The sequence below is a fragment of the Schistocerca piceifrons genome, chromosome 10 (assembly GCF_021461385.2).
Source record: "Schistocerca piceifrons isolate TAMUIC-IGC-003096 chromosome 10, iqSchPice1.1, whole genome shotgun sequence".
NCBI lineage: Eukaryota > Metazoa > Arthropoda > Insecta > Orthoptera > Acrididae > Schistocerca > Schistocerca piceifrons.
The window spans coordinates 30,848,158-30,866,393 of NC_060147.1; the positions used below are offsets into that span (position 1 = coordinate 30,848,158).

At 46.5% G+C, this 18,236-nt stretch overlaps 1 protein-coding gene across 2 annotated transcripts in view; it reads right to left on the minus strand.

Moving 5' to 3' along the window:
• Window positions 1–18,236, minus strand: part of LOC124718897 (multiple epidermal growth factor-like domains protein 10) — a 166,116-nt gene that overhangs the window by 81,191 nt on the left and 66,689 nt on the right. For both annotated transcript variants that reach the window (XM_047244545.1, XM_047244544.1), the window contains exon 4: window positions 6,478–6,614. In XM_047244545.1, the coding sequence (XP_047100501.1) occupies window positions 6,478–6,614 (137 nt within the window). The remainder of the gene's footprint in view (window positions 1–6,477; window positions 6,615–18,236) is intronic.

The following is an 18,236-nucleotide window of genomic DNA, read 5'->3' on the forward strand; positions in this document are numbered from 1 at the left end:
GGAAACTATATAAATAATTAATAAGATAAGTTGAGCATTTCGGCTCATAGCACCCGAACGTGCCGACCAAGGTTTTTTTCAGTACAATTGGCGGACTCCCGCACGGGAATGGTTCGTACTGTACCATCTGCTGCTTGTACCTCACTACACTTATGTACTATATGCTACTACACGTGTATCAAACTGCATCAAGGCGAGCTTCAAGCAAAATAAAATACTGGCGGCCAGAGCCAGGAGTATCACAATCCTCTGCAGGTCTACGAGGGTCACTCCAAAAGAAATGCAGACTATTTTTGCAAAAATAGAGTTTTCATTCTGCATGTGTGAAAGTTTTATAGTGTGTAGATACTTCCTTCCCGCTTGTTTCCAAACTTAGTTCAACCTGTTCCTGTGAGCGGCGCTGTCACAGCATGTCTTCAAGATGGCTGCTACACTTGTTCGTCAGAAGCAAAGTGCTGTCATAGAATTCCTGTGCTGTGCAAACGAGACAGTGGGAAACATCCACAAGAGGTTGAAAAAGGTGTATGGAGATGCTGCTGTTGATCGCAGTACAGTTAGTCGGTGGGCAAGCAGGTTACGTGATGAAAGCGGGCCCGGCAATATTGAGGATTGTCCTCGCAGCGGCAGGCCTCGTACTGCACACACTCCAGACAATGAGCAGAGAGTTAACGAATTGGTGACCGCTGACAGACGCATCACAGTGAACAAATTGTCACTCTACGTTGGGACAGGGAAGGAAGTGGTTGCAGAATATTGAAAGTGTTGGCGTTAAAAAAAGTTTGTGGCAGGTGGGTTCCCAGGGTGTTGACAGTGGTTCGCAAAGAAACAAGAAAAACGGTATGCAGCGAACTTTTGGAACAGTACGAGAATGGTGCAGATGAATTTCTTGGAAGAATTGTGACAGGTGATGAAACATGGCTCCATCATTTTTCACCAGAGACGAAGAGGCAATCAATGGTGTGGCATCATGCAAATTCACCCAAGAAAAAAAAATTCAAAACGACACCTTCTGCTGGAAAAATTACGGCTACGGTGTTTTCCGATTCCGAAGGACTCTTGCTTGTGGACATCGTGCCAAGTGGAACCACCATAAATTCTGATGCATATGTGACGACACTGAAGAAATTTAAAGCTCGACTGAGTCGTGTTCGACCACATCGGCAAAAGCAGGATGTTTTGCTGTTGCACGACAATGCACGGCCACGTGTCAGTCAAAAAACCGTGGAAGCGATCACAAAACTCGGATGGACACTGAAACATCCACCTTACAGTCCTGACCTGGCTCCATGTGACTATCATCTCTTTGGGAAACTGAAAGACTGTCTTTGTGGGACAAGGTTTGAAGATGAAGATTCCCTTGTGCACGCTGCCAAACAGTGGCTCCAACAGGTTGGTCCAGAATTTTACCGTGCAGGTATACAGGCGCTGGTTCCAAGATGGCGTAAGACAGTTGAGAGGAATGGAAATTATGTGGAGAAATGAAAATATTGTTCCTAAAGGATGTATCTACACACTGTACAACTTTCAAACATTTAGAAAAAAGATGGATTCTTTTGGGGTGACCCTCGTACATCTGTACTCGCCAACCCACCTTGTAGTGCGAGGGGAAGGGTACTTTCGGTACCACCATCTCTCCATCCCCTGCGCATCAGCACTGCCCCTGTGTTAGCAAGACTGGCCACAGAAGCTATTGGTGACAGACCTTCTGAACACGGCGATGTTGCTGGTGGACACACACATCCGTCGTATCTCGCTGTGGCTAGCTGACATACACTGACTTCCATCTTTCAGATGACTATGTCCTCTCTGCACAGTAGGAGAATTGGTCGTGGATTCGCGTGACTCAGGATCTGGATGGATAGATGTAACAGTGTAGAATGAAATGAAGTCCGACAGGAGCTAGTGGTCGAATCATAGGGTACACTTTTCTTCGAGGGATGCCATTTTTAATTCTACTAATTTGCTTTGTGGTGGTTTACAAAACACATTTACATGTGGCGTACTCACATTACAATGGTCTTACATTCACTCGCATATCACGCTGAAACGATGACACATTTTCAAAAAGATTTCGGGCTTGTAGCCGGTCGTCGTTAGCTTCCATCCACGATATTTCGACTGGACAACAGCCATCCATCCTCAGACTGACGAAGACGCCCTCCGTTTCATAATATATAGCGTGCAGCGAGTATTCCGCGCATGCGTCAAAATCATATGGAGAGACGAACCACACCGCCCGCCAGCAGCGCCCTCGCTGGTGGAACTGCAGAACTCAGCTGTCTTCGGCGTTGTCAGTTGCCGCGGCCATCGGAGTACTCTGACGTATTCGTCTGGAGCAGATCTTAGAGGTGACGGAGTTCCACGCATTATCTAGCTGGTAGCCATTGTCACGGCTCATAAAATTGTCTGTCATGCGAATTTCCACTGATTCTTTTGTGAACGGAGTCCCAATAGGATGTTAGTGTGGCCAAAATTGTTGTCTTGCATTACTCAAAAAAATGGCTCTGAGCACTATGGGACTCAACTGCTGAGGTCATTAGTCCCCTCGAACTTAGAACTAGTTAAACCTAACTAACCTAAGGACATCACAAACATCCATGCCCGAGGCAGGATTCGAACCTACGACCGTAGCGGTCTTGCGGTTCCAGACTGCAGCGCCTTTAACCGCACGGCCACTTCGGCCGGCTCTTGCATTACTCCATTGAGTGTCCAGTGGAAATGCAATGCTCAGCAATTGCAGACTTGCTTGGTTGCAAAAGGCGAGTACAGCGTTGATGTTCAGTGCAACGTTCTTCTACTGTTCGCAATGTTTGTCCTGTGTATGACATGCCACACTGACAAGGTATTTTATAAATTCCCGCCTTCCGTATTACCAGATCGCCTTTCACTGGTCCCAGCAGGTCAGAAATCTTCGATGGTGGACGGAAAATTACTTTCACTTCGAAACCGTGGAGGATTCGTGCAATTTTGAAGGAAATGTTGCCAACAAAGGAAAGAAAAGCTAAAGATTTAGTAGACGTGCTCTCTTCTTTCTCCACTCCCTGTTTCTTTGGCTTAATTGCGAGTGCCTTGCTAATTTTCCGGGTAGAATATCCATTCTCTTTGAAAACCCTCTTCAGATGGGCAAGCTCTTCAGGCAGACTATCTGCATCTGACACTACATGAGCTCTGTGTACAAGTGTTTTAAGTACACTAATTGTTTGCGATGGGTGATGGCAGCTGGACGAATTTAAATACAAATCAGTATGTGTGGGCTTTCGATAAACCGAATGCCCCAGAGAGCCACCACTCTTCCTGATGTGTCGGCAGCTGGGCCAACACCTTGTAGGTCGAGATGGCTGAAAATGCACGCTAGACTAACGCAGACGGGCGTGAAGTACTGGAACAGGCTAAGTAATTAATGCTATGAAGAAAAGTATGTAGCTGGATTAATACTTATCTTTAATCAATCATTGTGGTACATCGCTCGTGACTATACACAGGAGACTTTAATTACAATCACTGTAAGGCTAATGGCGCCTTGCTAGTTCGCAGCCATTAACTTAGCTGAAGGCTATTCTGTCTCTCGGTTAATGAGAGAGAAAGGCTTCGTACATCTAGTCGCTAGCTAGGTCGTCCGTCCAACTGGGGCGAGTGCTTGTTCGTATCACGAGACCTGCCTTGTGGTGGCGCTAGGTCTGCGATCACACAGTGGCGACACGCGGGTCCGACATGTACTAAATGGACCGCGGCCGATTTAATCTACCACCTAGCAAGTGTGGTGTCTGGCGGTGACACCACACTTCCGTCTAACTAGCACGTCCAAGAAAGGGAGACAACCATTTTTCTCTAATTCCACGGTAAACCGATTGTTCTCATGAATGGAGTTGAGGCGATCTAAAAACTCCATTAATTTTTGTTCTCCATGAGGCCACAGTACGGAAGTGTCATCCACATACCTCCAAAAAACAGTTGGTTTGAGGGCTGCTGATTCACGAGAACGTTCGGTTTACCTGAGGATGGCTTACAGTTGTCCAGTCGAAATATCGTGGATGGAAGCTAACGACGACCGGCTGCAAGCCCGAAATCTTTTTGAATATTCAGTTCGCCGGGAAAATTTTAAATTTCACGGTGGCACGTGACTACGAAGGCTTTCCTGGCGTAATAATTGATAATATTCTTCTCGGGTATGCACCCGGATCATAACGTCTTCATGACACAATATTTCCGCGGTCCAACTGGCCGCCATTTTCAGGTGAGAGTGCTGGTGCACGATCTCGCCGGAACTGACACATTTAGCAAACTCTAAACAGCGCCACAGTTTAGCTGTCAAGATCAACGGGATGTACGTTCGACACTGAACCGATCACCTCTGCCATCGCTTCACAACTGCCGCTCTGTTACCCTGACACAAGGTAGGAACTTTCTTCCTTGTGTTTTGGGCCAGTCAAAGCCCTCCGTTTTGTTGTCTGTATATATGTTGCCTTCTGGGGTCAACTGCTGGCCATCTCCTGCCGTGGAGGATGTAATGCCACGTCACCAGGGACGCTATGTGTCCCCCAGTTTACTTACCATCTCCCTCTGCCTCCCTCGCTCCCCCCCCCCCTCTCTCTCTCTCTCTCTCTCTCTCACTCACTCACTCACTCTCACACACACACACACACACACACACACACACACACACACACACACTCCAGTGGCAAGATGTTGCCCAATATTGCGTAATCTTAGGTATCATTCATTGACTACACGCTATTAACATAAGCATTATAACCCCTTCCTTACATTGCTGTTACAGTCACAAAAAAGGTGCACTATCTGTGTGACATCAGATCTCTTTAATTTTACCTTGATGGTGTTTCCACCAGATAGGCAGAGGCTGGACAAACATATGGAAACAAGATGAAACATGGGTGCCTGAACATACGGCGTGGCGCACGAAATGTGTTACCATTTTGTTTTTGAATATAAACTTTGTCAATACAATCTGAAAGGTAAATATACTACAATGAAGAGCCGTCCATGGAGATTTGTTCTAGCTCAGCACATGCCCAATATGTCCACCATTTCGTTTCGTAACTTCCTTCAAGCGAATAATGAAGTTAGTGATTACCCTACGGCACCTGTCTTCCGTAATTTCACTGGAAGCTTGAAGAATAAGTCTTCTGAACTCCATTGAATCACGTGGACGTTTCGGGAAAAATTTTTCCTTTAGGTACCAGCAAAGATAAAAAGTCGCATGGACTGAGGTCTGGACTATTGGGGGGCCAATTTTATCTGTCATTGAAGCGACCTGGGAACCTGAGTGAAATGATCCGCATGTCGAAATGCTCGTGTAAAAACTCCAACACAGTGTTTGCAGTATGTGGCCTTGCTCCATCTTGCATGAACCACTGCGTGTTGGAGGGCAAGGCAGTAGCAAGAAGCTGTGGAATGAAGTTAATGCGAAGCATGCTCAAATAACGCTCGCTGTTCACAGTTTCTTCAAAGAAAAACGGTCCGATAAGTCCGTGACTGGAAATTGCTGCCCACGCTGTAATCCTCGGAGCATAATGTTGTCGTTCGTGAAGCACTTGTGGATTTTCAGTGGCCCAAAAGCGTACATTTTGTTTTAACCACACCGTCTAAATGAAAATGCGGCTCGTCTGAAAAACAAACGTTGTTGAGAGTTTCTTCTCTATCCTCCGCCCACTGAGCAAACAGTAGTCTCTGCTGCTTGTGTTCTTCAGTGAGCTTCTGTGCACAGGTCATCTCGTATGGGTACATACGGAGGTCACTTTTAAGAACGCGTTGAACGGAGCGTCTGGGTATTCCCAGTTGCACTGCTGCCTTTCTACACGATTTCCCGGGACTTCCCTGTACAGCAACTCGTACAGCTTCAGTATTCTCCGGCGAGCAAACAGGCTTAGGCTGAGGTCGCTTCGCTTCCGATACTGTTCCTTCCTGTACAAATTTATCGTACAACCTGCGGATGGTCTTTTTGCAAGGGACCCATTGTGTGTTAAACTGTTGTCGAAAACGCCTCTGAGTCACAACAAGGCTTTTCGTTTCACGAAAAAGTAACACAATTGCCGATCGTTGCTGTGTCGTCAGTCTTCCATTGTCAGCCATTGCTGCTTAGTAGTCTCCTAGCGGCAGTACCGTGAATTACACGTCATTTAGTAACTCGTTTGTTTTTCCAAGCTCTGCTGGTACTGCTGTAGAGATCCCAGCAGGATATCTAAAATGCGTCGTAAATTGTGAAAGAAACATTTGGTAACACATTTCGTGCACCACCCTGTAAATGCAGATGTCTTTGGTGTTTTGTGATGCAAGCTGGTTCTGCCTCGGTGCCAGTGATGGTCGCATGATTGTTAGGAGGGGGCCAGCTGAGGCCCTACAACCAACTTATCTGCGTGATAGACACACTAGACCAACATCTGTAATGTGTATTAAGAGTTGTAGCCTTAGTATCCAGAGACCTGTTACGGTCAGACAGCAGCAGCAGCAGGTACTCACCCTGGTGGCTGTAGCCCGGGTCGCAGGTACACGTGTGCAGGTCCGTGCAGGAGCCGTGTTCGCAGCCTCGCAACTCGCACGGACTCAGGCAGCTGTTGTCTGCTGGTGCTGCCAGGTAGCCCTCCTTACAGCTGCACCTGTCGCACAAGTCGTTAATATGTAGAGTAGCCAAAATAAAATTGGCTCTGAAAATACACTGAAGTGGAACAATCTCAACAACAACAAATATTTAATGTAGAGTAACGAATTCTGGAATACATTTGTCCAGGTAACACATTCAAGTGATTAACATTGCAAGATAAGAAAAATGGTTCAAATGGCTCTGAGCACTATGGGACTTAACTTCTGAAGTCATCGGTCCCCTAGACTTAGAACAACTTAAACCTAACTAACCTAAGGACATCACACAAACCTAAGAACATCACACGCATCCATGCTCGAGGCAGGATTCGAACCTACGACAATAGCGGTCGTGCGGTTCCAGACTGTAGCGCCTAGAACCGCTCTGCCTCTCCGGCCGGCATTTACAACATCACAAGTTGAGGTAAGCGAGAGTTCAGCCATTGCAGATGTAAAATACTGGTGAATTAATAACTGGTGTACCGACAAGAATGTCGAATTCAAGCATGCAAACGTCCATGCACTGCGTTGCACCTATGCCGGATGTCAGTTTATGGGATGGCTCAAAATGGTTCAAATGGCTCTTAGCACTATGGGACTCAACTGCTGTGGTCATCAGTCCCCTAGAACTTAGAACTACTTACACCTAACTAACCTAAGGACATCACATACACCCATGCCCGAGGCAGGATTCGAACCTGCGACCGTAGCAACAGCGCGGCTCCGGAATGGAACGCCTAGAACCGCACGGCCACCGCGGCCGGCGTTTATGGGATGGAGTTACACTACTGGCCATTACAATTGCTACACCAAGAAGAAATGCAGATGATAAACTGGTATACCTCGCACAAATATATTATACTAGAACTGACATGTGATTACATTTTCACGCAATTTGCGTGCATAGATCCTGAGAAATCAGTACCCAGAACAACCACCTCTGGCCGTAATAACGGCCTCGATACGCCTGGGCATTGAGTCAAACAGAGCTTGGATTGCGTGTACAGGTACAGCTGCCCATGCAGCTTCAACACGATACCACAGTTCATCAAGACTAGTGACTGGCATATTGTGACAAGCCAGTTGCTCGGCCACAAGTGACCAGACGTTTTCAGTTGGTGAGGGATCTGGAGAATGTGCTGGCCAAAGCAGCAGTCGAACATTTTCTATATCCAGAAAGGCCCGTCTAGGACCTGCAACATGCGGTCGTGCATTATCCTGCTGAAATGTAGGGTTTCGCAGGGATCGAATGAAGGGTAGAGCCAGGCTCGTAACACATCTGAAATGTAACGTCCACTGTTCAAAGTGCCGTCAAGGCGAACAAGAGGTGACCGAGATGTGTAAATAATGGCACCCCATACCATCACGCCGGGTGATACGCCAGTATGGCGATGACGAATACACGCTTCCAATGTGCGTTCACCGCGATGTCGCCAAACACGGATGCGACCATCACGATGCTGTAAAGAGAACCTGGATTCATCCGAAAAAATGACGTTTTCCCATTGGTGCAACTAGGTTCGTCGTCGAGTACACCATCGCAGGCGCTCCTGTCTGTGATGAAGCGTCAAGGGTAACCGCAGCCACGGTCTCCGTGCTGATAGTCCGTGCTGCTGCAAACGTCGTCGAACTGTTCATGCAGATGGTTGTTGTCTTGCAAACGTCCCCATCTGTTGACTCAGGGATCGAGACGTGGCTGCAGGATCCGTCACACCCGTGCGGATAAGATGCCTGTCATCTCGACTGCTAGTGATACGAGGCCGTTGGGTTCCAACACGGCGTTCCGTATTACCCTCCTGAACCCACCGATACCATATTCTGCTAACAGTCATTGGATCTCGACCAACGCGAGCAGCAATGTCGCGATAAGATAAACCGCAATCGCGATAGGCTACAATCCGACCTTTATCAAAGTCGGAAACGTGATGGTATGCATTTCTTCTCCTTAAACGAGGCATCACAACAACGTTTCACCAGGAAACGCCGGTCAATTCTGTTTGGCTATCAGAAATCGGTTGGAAACTTTCGTCATGTCAGCACGTTGTAGGTGTCGCCACTGGTGCCAGCCTTGTGTGAATGCTCTGAAAAGCTAATCATTTGCATATCACAGCATCTTCTTCCTGTCGGTTAAATTTCGCGCCTGTAGCGCCTCATATTCGTGGTGTAGCAATTTTAATGGCCAGTAGTGTATATACCTGTTACACCTGGTCGCTCAGTACAGGGACGGTTAATGCTGTTTGTGGATGACGGTGGAGTTGTCGTACGATGTAGTTGGCTCATGTGCTCGGATGGCGACAGATTTGGTGATGGAGCAGGCCAACGCTACATGTCGATACTCTGTAGAGCATGTTGGGTTAGAATAGCGAACGTTATCCTGTTGAGAAACTCCTCCTAGAATGCTGTTCATGTCGGCCGTAGTGGCCGAGCGGTTCTAGGCGGTACAGTCTAAAACCGCGCGACCGCTGCGGTCGCAGATTCGAATCCTGCCTCGGGCATGATGTGAGTGATGTCCTTAGGTTAGTTAGATTTAAGTACTTCTAAGCTCTAGGGGACTGATGACCTCACAAGTTAAGTCCCATAGTGCTCAGAGCCATTTGAACCAATGCTGTTCATGGCTGGCAAGAAAGGGAATAACCAAAGTTGCAGTCAGCATGTTTGGGATAACAACGAGAGAGTGCGACGGAGCGGATTGGTTTCTCACTATCCTTTAAACGATCAATCCACCTACCTGAATAGGTTTCAGGTTGTCTGTCCCTTCACTCAGCGATGGTAGATACTGATGTAGCCGACAAAAGCTTCGTTGACGAAAATTCTACTAAATACCTGGAAAGCCACATACTCCAGTCCACGGGCAGTAGCTAAAAGTTAAACTATCGAGCGTTCAGGATTCTTGCATGACTCGTTTGAAGTCTAAATTTTCCTTTAAGTTGGTTTATTGTCTTCACAACAAGGCTCTGAGCACTATCTACCTCTAGATCTACATCTACATCCATACTCCGGAATTCACCTGACGGTGTGTGGCGGAGGGTACCTTGAGTACCTCCATCGGTTCTCCCTTCTATTCCAGTCTCGTATTGTTCGCGGAAAAAAGGATTGTCGGTATGCCTCTGTGTGGGCTCTAATCTCTCTGATTTTATCCTCATGGTCGCTTCGCGAGATATATGTAGGAGGGATCAATATACTGCTTGACTCCTCGGTGAAGGTATGTTCTCGAAACTTCAACAAAAGCACGTACCGAGCTACTGAGCGTCTCTCCTGCAGAGTCTTCCACTGGAGTTTATCTATCATCTCCGTAACGCTTTCGCGATTACTAAATGATCCTGTAACGAAGCGCGCTGCTCTCTGTTGGATCTTCTCTATCTCTTCTATCAACCCTATCTGGTACGGATCCCACACTGCTGAGTAGTATTCAAGCAGTGGGCGAACAAGCGTACTGTAACCTACTTCCTTTGTTTTCGGATTGCATTTCCTTAGGATTCTTCCAATGAATCTCAGTCTGGCATCGTGGGACTTAACATCTGAGGTCATCAGTCCAATAGAACCTAGAACTACTTAAACCTAACTAACCTAAGGACATCACACACATCCATGCCCGAGGCAGGATTGGAACCTGCGACCGTAGCGGGCGCGCGGTTCCAAACTGAAGTGCCTAGAACCGCTCGGCCACAAGGCCTGTTTCACAACAAGGAAAACGGCTATCAGTTCCGTATTTAATATCACGACAACAGTTATGCAATGTTACTGACTGCCTCTGTTACATTTTCATACCCTAAAGCAGCCAGAAGACATTTAGTCAGACCCGATATTTTGAACGTCCTTAAACAGTCACTGATCCACTACGATTCGCGAGTTAATACATTCATTCGTTCAGTAGGCGCCCTGTAAAGATGTGCTCATCATAATGTCTCGTTATCTGCTCGAAACACGCCGCATGGAGTTTATGGACGACATGAAATGTTCACACGAAAATATCTCCTAAAATAAACTACTCACAAAGCTAAAACTTCCACAAAATACTCAACACTGTACTCGCCTTTCGTCAACGACACGAGAACCGACCAAACGCGCGAATTTCTTCATTTTGGTACAAATTTGATCACCGCCATTCAATGTAGCTGTTCACCAGAAGACGGCTCCTGAGCGATAATGCCGGCTCGTAGATCTGAGGCACAAGGCCCTACTGAAATGCTCGGGAAATGCTGAATCGCTATCGTGTAGCCTGTTACAAAGCCATTCAGATCATCTCGAGCACCCCTATAATCTCGGCATATCTAATGGCAGTCAATCAGATTGTCACGAGTAATTTAGACTAGAAGTATCATAATTCAGAAACTAAATAAAATTTAATGAGAACAAAATAAGATTCCTTTCCACAAAAAGAATTACTAATAAATTTAATACTCAAAGCCCCTTCTGGCTGCCTTTTACAAAATCAAGCTCAGTGGGACACACGTCACAAATTCCCCCATTGCACAACAACTCTGTCGCGCATAGAGTCACATACTTTTAACAAATATCACATTCACACTCTACGTATTTCCTCCATTCACTCTCTGCCTCGCAAAACACTCACACAACCAAAACACGATGATTTAATAGTTTTCCAAGATGCTTTAATTACGTCAGATATCTGTGGGAATGAAACTAAAGAAAAATCCAGAAAATTAGACTATATAAACGTATCCTCTTCGTTTTGAGTTTTCCTATTTGGGGAGCAAAATAACTGATGATGGTCGAAGTAGGGAGGATACAAAATGTAGACTGGCAATGGCAAGAAAAGCGTTTCTGAAGAAGAGAAATTTATTAACATCAAGTACAGATTTAAGTGTCAGGAAGTCTTTTCTGAAAGTATTTGTATGGAGTGTAGCCATGTATGGAAGTGAAACGTGGACGATAGTTTTGACAAGAAGAGAATAGAAGCTTTCGAAATGTGGTGCTACAGAAGGATGCTGAAGATTAGATGGGTAAATCACATAACTAATGAGGAGGTATTGAATAGGATTGGGGAGAAGAGAAGTTTGTGGCACAACTTGACTAGAAGAAGGGATCGGTTGGTAGGACATATTCTGAGGCATCAAGGGATCACCAATTTAGTATTGGAGGGCAGCACGAAGGGTAAAAATCGTAGAGGGAGACCAAGAGATGAATACACTAAGCAGATTCAGAAGGATGTAGGCTGCAGTAGGTACTGGGAGATGAAGCAGCTTGCACAGGATAGAGTAGCATGGAGAGCTGCATCAAACCAGTCTCTGGACTGAAGACCACAACAACAACATCCTGTTCGTTGTAGTTTCAGTTGATACTATAGTCGTACATGAATACATTACAGTTTCTCGGTTTCACAATGCCAGCACAGTTATTGCATGTTTTACGTAAAAATTTGTATCTCCGAAAATACTGAAGATATCGATTTGAAATTTTATATAGTGCTGTTGTGTTATCCATAGAATTTGGTACAGTGAGTATGAAAATGATCGATTAATATTTAAAAGTACTTCTGCAGATCCGTAGTGAGTACGTGTAATGTATTGCACGCAGCATTAGGAGCAGGCCGCTGTGGCCGAGTGGTTCTAGGCGCTTCAGTCCGGAACCGCGATTCTGCTAAGGTCACAGGTTCGAATCCTGCCTCGGGCATGGCTGTGCGTGATGTCCTTAGGTTAGTTAGCTTCAAGTAGTTCTAAGTCAAGGGGACTGATGACCTCACATATTGAGTCCGATAGTGCTCAGAGACACTTTTTTTATTATTTTGCAGCATTAGCCAACTACACTGCTCGACATGCCCAGTAGCCAGCGTCAGCTGTTCCAGCGTGACAACCAAAATCTGCTCTCCTGACTCCACGGCAAGCTGTGCTTTCAAAGCAGTAATAATCTGCTACATTATGATCCTACTGTGATACGAAATCGCACCCCAGACCGTAACTTCAGATGCAGGTCCAGTGTGTCTATCATGCAGACAGGTTGGTTGCAAGCCCTCAGCTGGCCCTTTCTATTAAACACACGGCCGTCACTGGCACCTAGACAGGACCAGCTTTCATCAGAAAACACAACAGACATCCGGCCAATCCTTCAACAAGCTGTCGCTTGACACCACTGAACTGCTGTCCCTCAATGTCCTACATGTCCTCAGCGGTACTTCCTGGTGAGCAGATTGAACCACACCCCTCTGTTTGGTCCGGTACCTTGTCCGTTCGAGACTAGAGTACGGGTGTTTCGTTTACGCAACTGCACGTTCGTCGCTCTTGCGCCGTCTCAATACTATCCACCATCGTGGCATCCGTTTGGCCACTGGTGCCTGTTACACTAGCCTGGTTGACTGTCTGTATGCAGAACCTGCCAAAGTACCGCTGTTCTACCACAGTGACTTTCTCCTCAGCAGATATACAGGCCGCTATTCTGCCATGCCGGCCGCTGTGGTCGAGCGGATCTAGGCGCTTCAGAACCGCGCGACTGCTACGGTCGCAGGTTCGAATCCTGCCTCGGGCATGGATGTGTGTGATGTCCTTAGCTTAGTTAGGTTTAAGTAGTTCTAAGCTCTAGGGGACTGATGAAAAAATGGTTCAAATGGCTCTGAGCACTATCAGAGTTAACATCTGAGGTCATCAGTCCCCTAGAAGTTAGAACTACTTAAACCTAACTAACCTAAGGACATCACACACATCCATGTCCGAGGCAGGATTCGAACCTGCGACCCTAGCAGTCGCGCGGTTTCAGACTGTAGCACCTAGATCCGCTCGGCCACCCCGGCCGGCAGGGGACTGATGACCTCAGATGTTTAGTCCCATAGTGCTGAGAGCCATTTGAACCATTTTAACTAGTCTACCATGCGTGGCCATCAATCCTATGCCTCCTTCTTTGATGACTCCCTTGATAGCCAGTAAGGAGCAAATTCCTCTCTCTGATAGCTCCTGGAGTTGGTTTCAGCTTGTGCTCCAGTGGCTTAACTTCACGCTGCCTGGCACTTTCCCGGTGGGTGTAAACCCTTTACCACCTTGGCTTCGTCCAATGGCCCATGTTCACCTTGACCTTCATTCGCTTCCTATCGCCTTCAGTTCCACGACCTCCGCACAGAACTTTGCGATATTACCTTTGTGTACACTAATGACTCTCGGACTGATCGTGTCTGGTGTGCCTTTGTCATTGTCACCAACACATGGTATCAGCTTCCGGAACACTGCTCAGTATTTACAGCAGGGCTCTTTGCCCTGTATCAGGCCACACGGTACATCCGGAGACACAGGCTTCTCAATTACCTCATCTGCTCAGACATTCACAGTGTCATTCAGAGCGTCTGTGTGCTGCACATTGTCCATTCTCTCGAGCAACGAGTCCATGAAAGCTGTCACTTGCTCACTCTTGATGGAGCCACCGTGGTGTTGACGTAGGTTTCGATAGAAAACAAGACTGCTGACGCTGCTGCCGAGGCTGCAGTCCTCGTACCTCACCCCGCGCGTTCATCCATTCCCTCCGATGATCTCTGTGTTGCCGTCTGTCAGCAGTCAGCAGGGTCAAAAAATGGCTCTGAGCACTATGAGACTTAACTTCTGAGGTCATCAGTCCCCTAGAACTTAGAACTAATTAAACCTAACTAACCTAAGGACATCACACACACCCATGCCCGAGGCAGGACTCGAACCTGCGACCGTAGCGGTCTCGCGGTTCCAGACTGCAGCGCCTAGAACCGCACGGCCACGGGAGGAGAACATTTAAACTAGGTTGCATATCGGGCACTGTCTTCTTAGCCATCAGCACTTGTTTAGTGGTGATCCACCACCGTGCTCATTGCGTCCATTTGCTGACGAAATGCCTTTTTTTAACCCCTTACGTTCTCGTTAACATCGACTATAGATTTCAGTGTCAGGAAGTCGTTTCTGAAAGTATTTGTATAGAGTGTAGCCATGTATGGAAGTGAAACATGGACGATAACCAGTTTGGACAAGAAGAGAATAGAAGCTTTCGAAATGTGGTGCTACAGAAGAATGCTGAAGATAAGGTGGGTAGATCACGTAACTAATGAGGAGGTATTGAATAGGATTTGGGAGAAGAGAAGTTTGTGGCACAACTTGACTAGAAGAAGGGATCGGTTGGTAGGACATGTTCTGAGGCATCAAGGGATCACCACTTTAGCATTGGAGGGCAGCGTGGAGGGTAAAAATCGTAGAGGGAGACCAAGAGATGAATACACTAAGCAGATTCAGAAGGATGTAGGTTGCATTAGGTACTGGGAGATGAAGAAGCTTGCACAGGATAGAGTAGCATGGAGAGGTGCATCAAACCAGTCTGAGGACTCAAGACCACAACAACAACAACGTTCTCGTTTGTGTTTGCCTTGTGAGTTATCGGCCGTTTTAACGAACGACGCGTGGAGTATCGACCGCGTTTTATTTTTTATCTGTCGTAGCAATATAGCGAATGACATTTAATTTTTAGTTCAGGATATCCGTTTCTCTACGGGCAGGGGCGGCAGCAACGGGGGGGGGGGGGGGAGCTATGGGGGCTATATCTCCACCCCCCCCCCCCAATGGAGTATATATTATACCGGATAAAATGACTTCAGAAATCAGCACATCCCACTTCAATAAAATTCAATCATTTTTGTATAATTATCTAAGAATATAGGTTGCAATGTATTTCAAACACATTTTAACAAAAGAATAAGAGCGGAAAATTGCTTACTATCTAAACCAATAAATATCATTCAACTTAAAATGGGCGTCTTATTATTTATTAATATACACTGGATGTATAGTAATGTACAAGTGCCAGTTACAATAATCAAGAAAGCTAAATATGCCGGGTATGCCTACCAACACTTAAATTGCTGACCCCAGACCAAAACTTCGAAATCGCCGGACATCTGGGTCAAATCGTATTATTTTCCCGGCCACACACATTCTGTAGACACGTTTTTACACGGAACTCCAAAACAGTTACCAAAAACTGCTTTAAGCAACACCAAATTTTACCAATTTGTCGGTGGAGGACCCCAGCTCTGCTCTCCTTTTGTTAAGCGATATTCCATTGCCCCAAAACCATTCCACCCCCCCTTGACCGATTTCTAGGATCGCCCCAGACTGCGGGGTATTTTATAGAACTTTCTCCACGTCGACTGGGTTTAGCGTGTAATCGTTTTTAACTTGAAACTTCCTGGCAGATTAAAACTGTGTGCCCGACCGAGACTCGAACTCGGGACCTTTGCCTTTCGCGGGCAAGTGCTCTACCATTTGAGCTACCGAAGCACAACTCACGCCCGGTACTCACAGCTTTACTTCTGCCAGTATCTCGTCTCCTACCTTCCAAACTTTACAGAAGCTCTCCTGCGAACCTTGCAGAACTAGCACTCCTGAAAGAAAGGATATAGCGGAGACATGGCTTAGCCACAGCATGGGGGATATTTCCAGAATGAGATTTTCACGCTGCAGCGGAGTGTGTGCTGATATGAAACTTCCTGGCAGATTAAAACTGTGTGCCCGACCGAGACTCGAACTCGTGACCTTTGCCTTTCGCGGGCAAGTGCTCTACCATCTGAGCTACCGAAGCACGACTCACGCCCGCTGTTTGCTTCGGTAGCTCAGATGGTAGAGCACTTGCCCGCGAAAGGCAAAGGTCCCGAGTTCGAGTCTCGGTCGGGCACAGAGTTTTAATTTGCCAGGAAGTTTCATATCAGCGCACACTCCGCTGCAGAGTGAAAATATCATTCCGTTTTTAACTTCTTTCTTTGTCTCTGTGTTCTACAGTTCTGACGTGGAACCGTATGACCCTAGATATTATTGCGCCCTTAAACAAAACAAACGACACCACTGAAGTTGCAGTTGGTGCTGGTCTGGCGTCAGTGAAATACATGCTGCGGTGCCAGTTGCTGTTCAACTTGCTCTGCAGATGTAGTACGATGCGCTACAGCCACCCCCCAAACACTGTGGTCTTCACTCTCAGTAATGCATGTGGTCGACTGGAGCCTGGCCTATTTGCGACTCTACATTCTCGGGACAACCACTGCCTGCAATCATGCACAGTGCCTACATTCCTCCTAGCCTTCCTGCAACATCACGGAGCGAACATCCACCTTCTCATAGCCCCATTAAACGACCTAGCTCAAAATCGGTAAGGTGTTGGCGCCTTTGCCGCCTGAAAGGTATTCTTGACTAACACCACCCCACCATGTCCAGTCTCAGAGTAACTAACGCTCACAACCGGTAGAGCGTGTATTTAAAGCAAACCCCTTTCGTATCCTCATAGTGGCGCCACTAGCAGCACCCTCACCCAACTGCCACAAAATCTGAATAGACATTGTAACAATACGAGTCAAGATAGATGTAACGGAACTTGAATAGCGTATTTGCCTCTATTGGTTACGGTAGAGAGATCGATCTTTCGGTCCTGTATGTATTTTTTTATATAATATTGCATGAATAAAGGCTGGGCGAGTGTAAAGCTATCGTTATAAACGCACGCCGCGCGATTTGTTACGATTTGGTCGATCATAATAGTACATCTACATCTACATCTATACTCCGCGAGCCACCTTACGGTGTGTGGCGGAGGGTACTTATTGTACCACTATCTGATCCCCCCTTCCCTGTTCCATTCACGAATTGTGCGTGGGAAGAACGACTGCTTGTAAGTCTCCGTATTTGCTCTAATTTCTCGGATCTTTTCGTTGTGATCATTACGCGAGATATATGTGGGCGGTAGTAATATGTTGCCCATCTCTTCCCGGAATGTTCTCTCTCGTAATTTCGATAATAAACCTCTCCGTATTGCGTAACGCCACTGGAGCTTGTTCAGCATCTCCGTAACGCTCTCGCGCTGACTAAATGTCCCCATGACGAATCGCGCTGCTTTTCGCTGGATCATGTCTATCTCTTCTATTAATCCAACCTGGTAAGGGTCCCATACTGATGAGCAATACTCAAGAATCGGACGAACAAGCGTTTTGTAAGCTACTTCTTTCGTCGATGAGTCACATTTTCTTAGAATTCTTCCTATGAATCTCAACCTGGCGCCTGCTTTTCCCACTATTTGTTTTATGTGATCATTCCACTTCAGATCGCTCCGGATAGTAACTCCTAAGTATTTTACGGTCGTTACCGCTTCCAATGATTTACCACCTATGGCATAATCGTACTGGAATGGATTTCTGCCCCTATGTATGCGCATTATATTACATTTATCTACGTTTAGGGAAAGCTGCCAGCTGTCGCACCATGCATTAATCCTCTGCAGGTCCTCCTGGAGTACGTACGAGTCTTCTGATGTTGCTACTTTCTTGTAGACAACCGTGTCATCTGCAAATAGCCTCACGGAGCTACCGATGTTGTCAACTAAGTCATTTATGTATATTGTAAACAATAAAGGTCCTATCACGCTTCCCTGCGGTACTCCCGAAATTACCTCTACATCTGCAGATTTTGAACCGTTAAGAATGACATGTTGTGTTCTTTCTTCTAGGAAATCCTGAATCCAATCACAAACCTGGTCCGATATTCCGTAAGCTCGTATTTTTTTCACTAAACGTAAGTGCGGAACCGTATCAAATGCCTTCCTGAAGTCCAGGAATACGGCATCAATCTGCTCGCCAGTGTCTACGGCACTGTGAATTTCTTGGGCAAATAGGGCGAGCTGAGTTTCACATGATCTCTGTT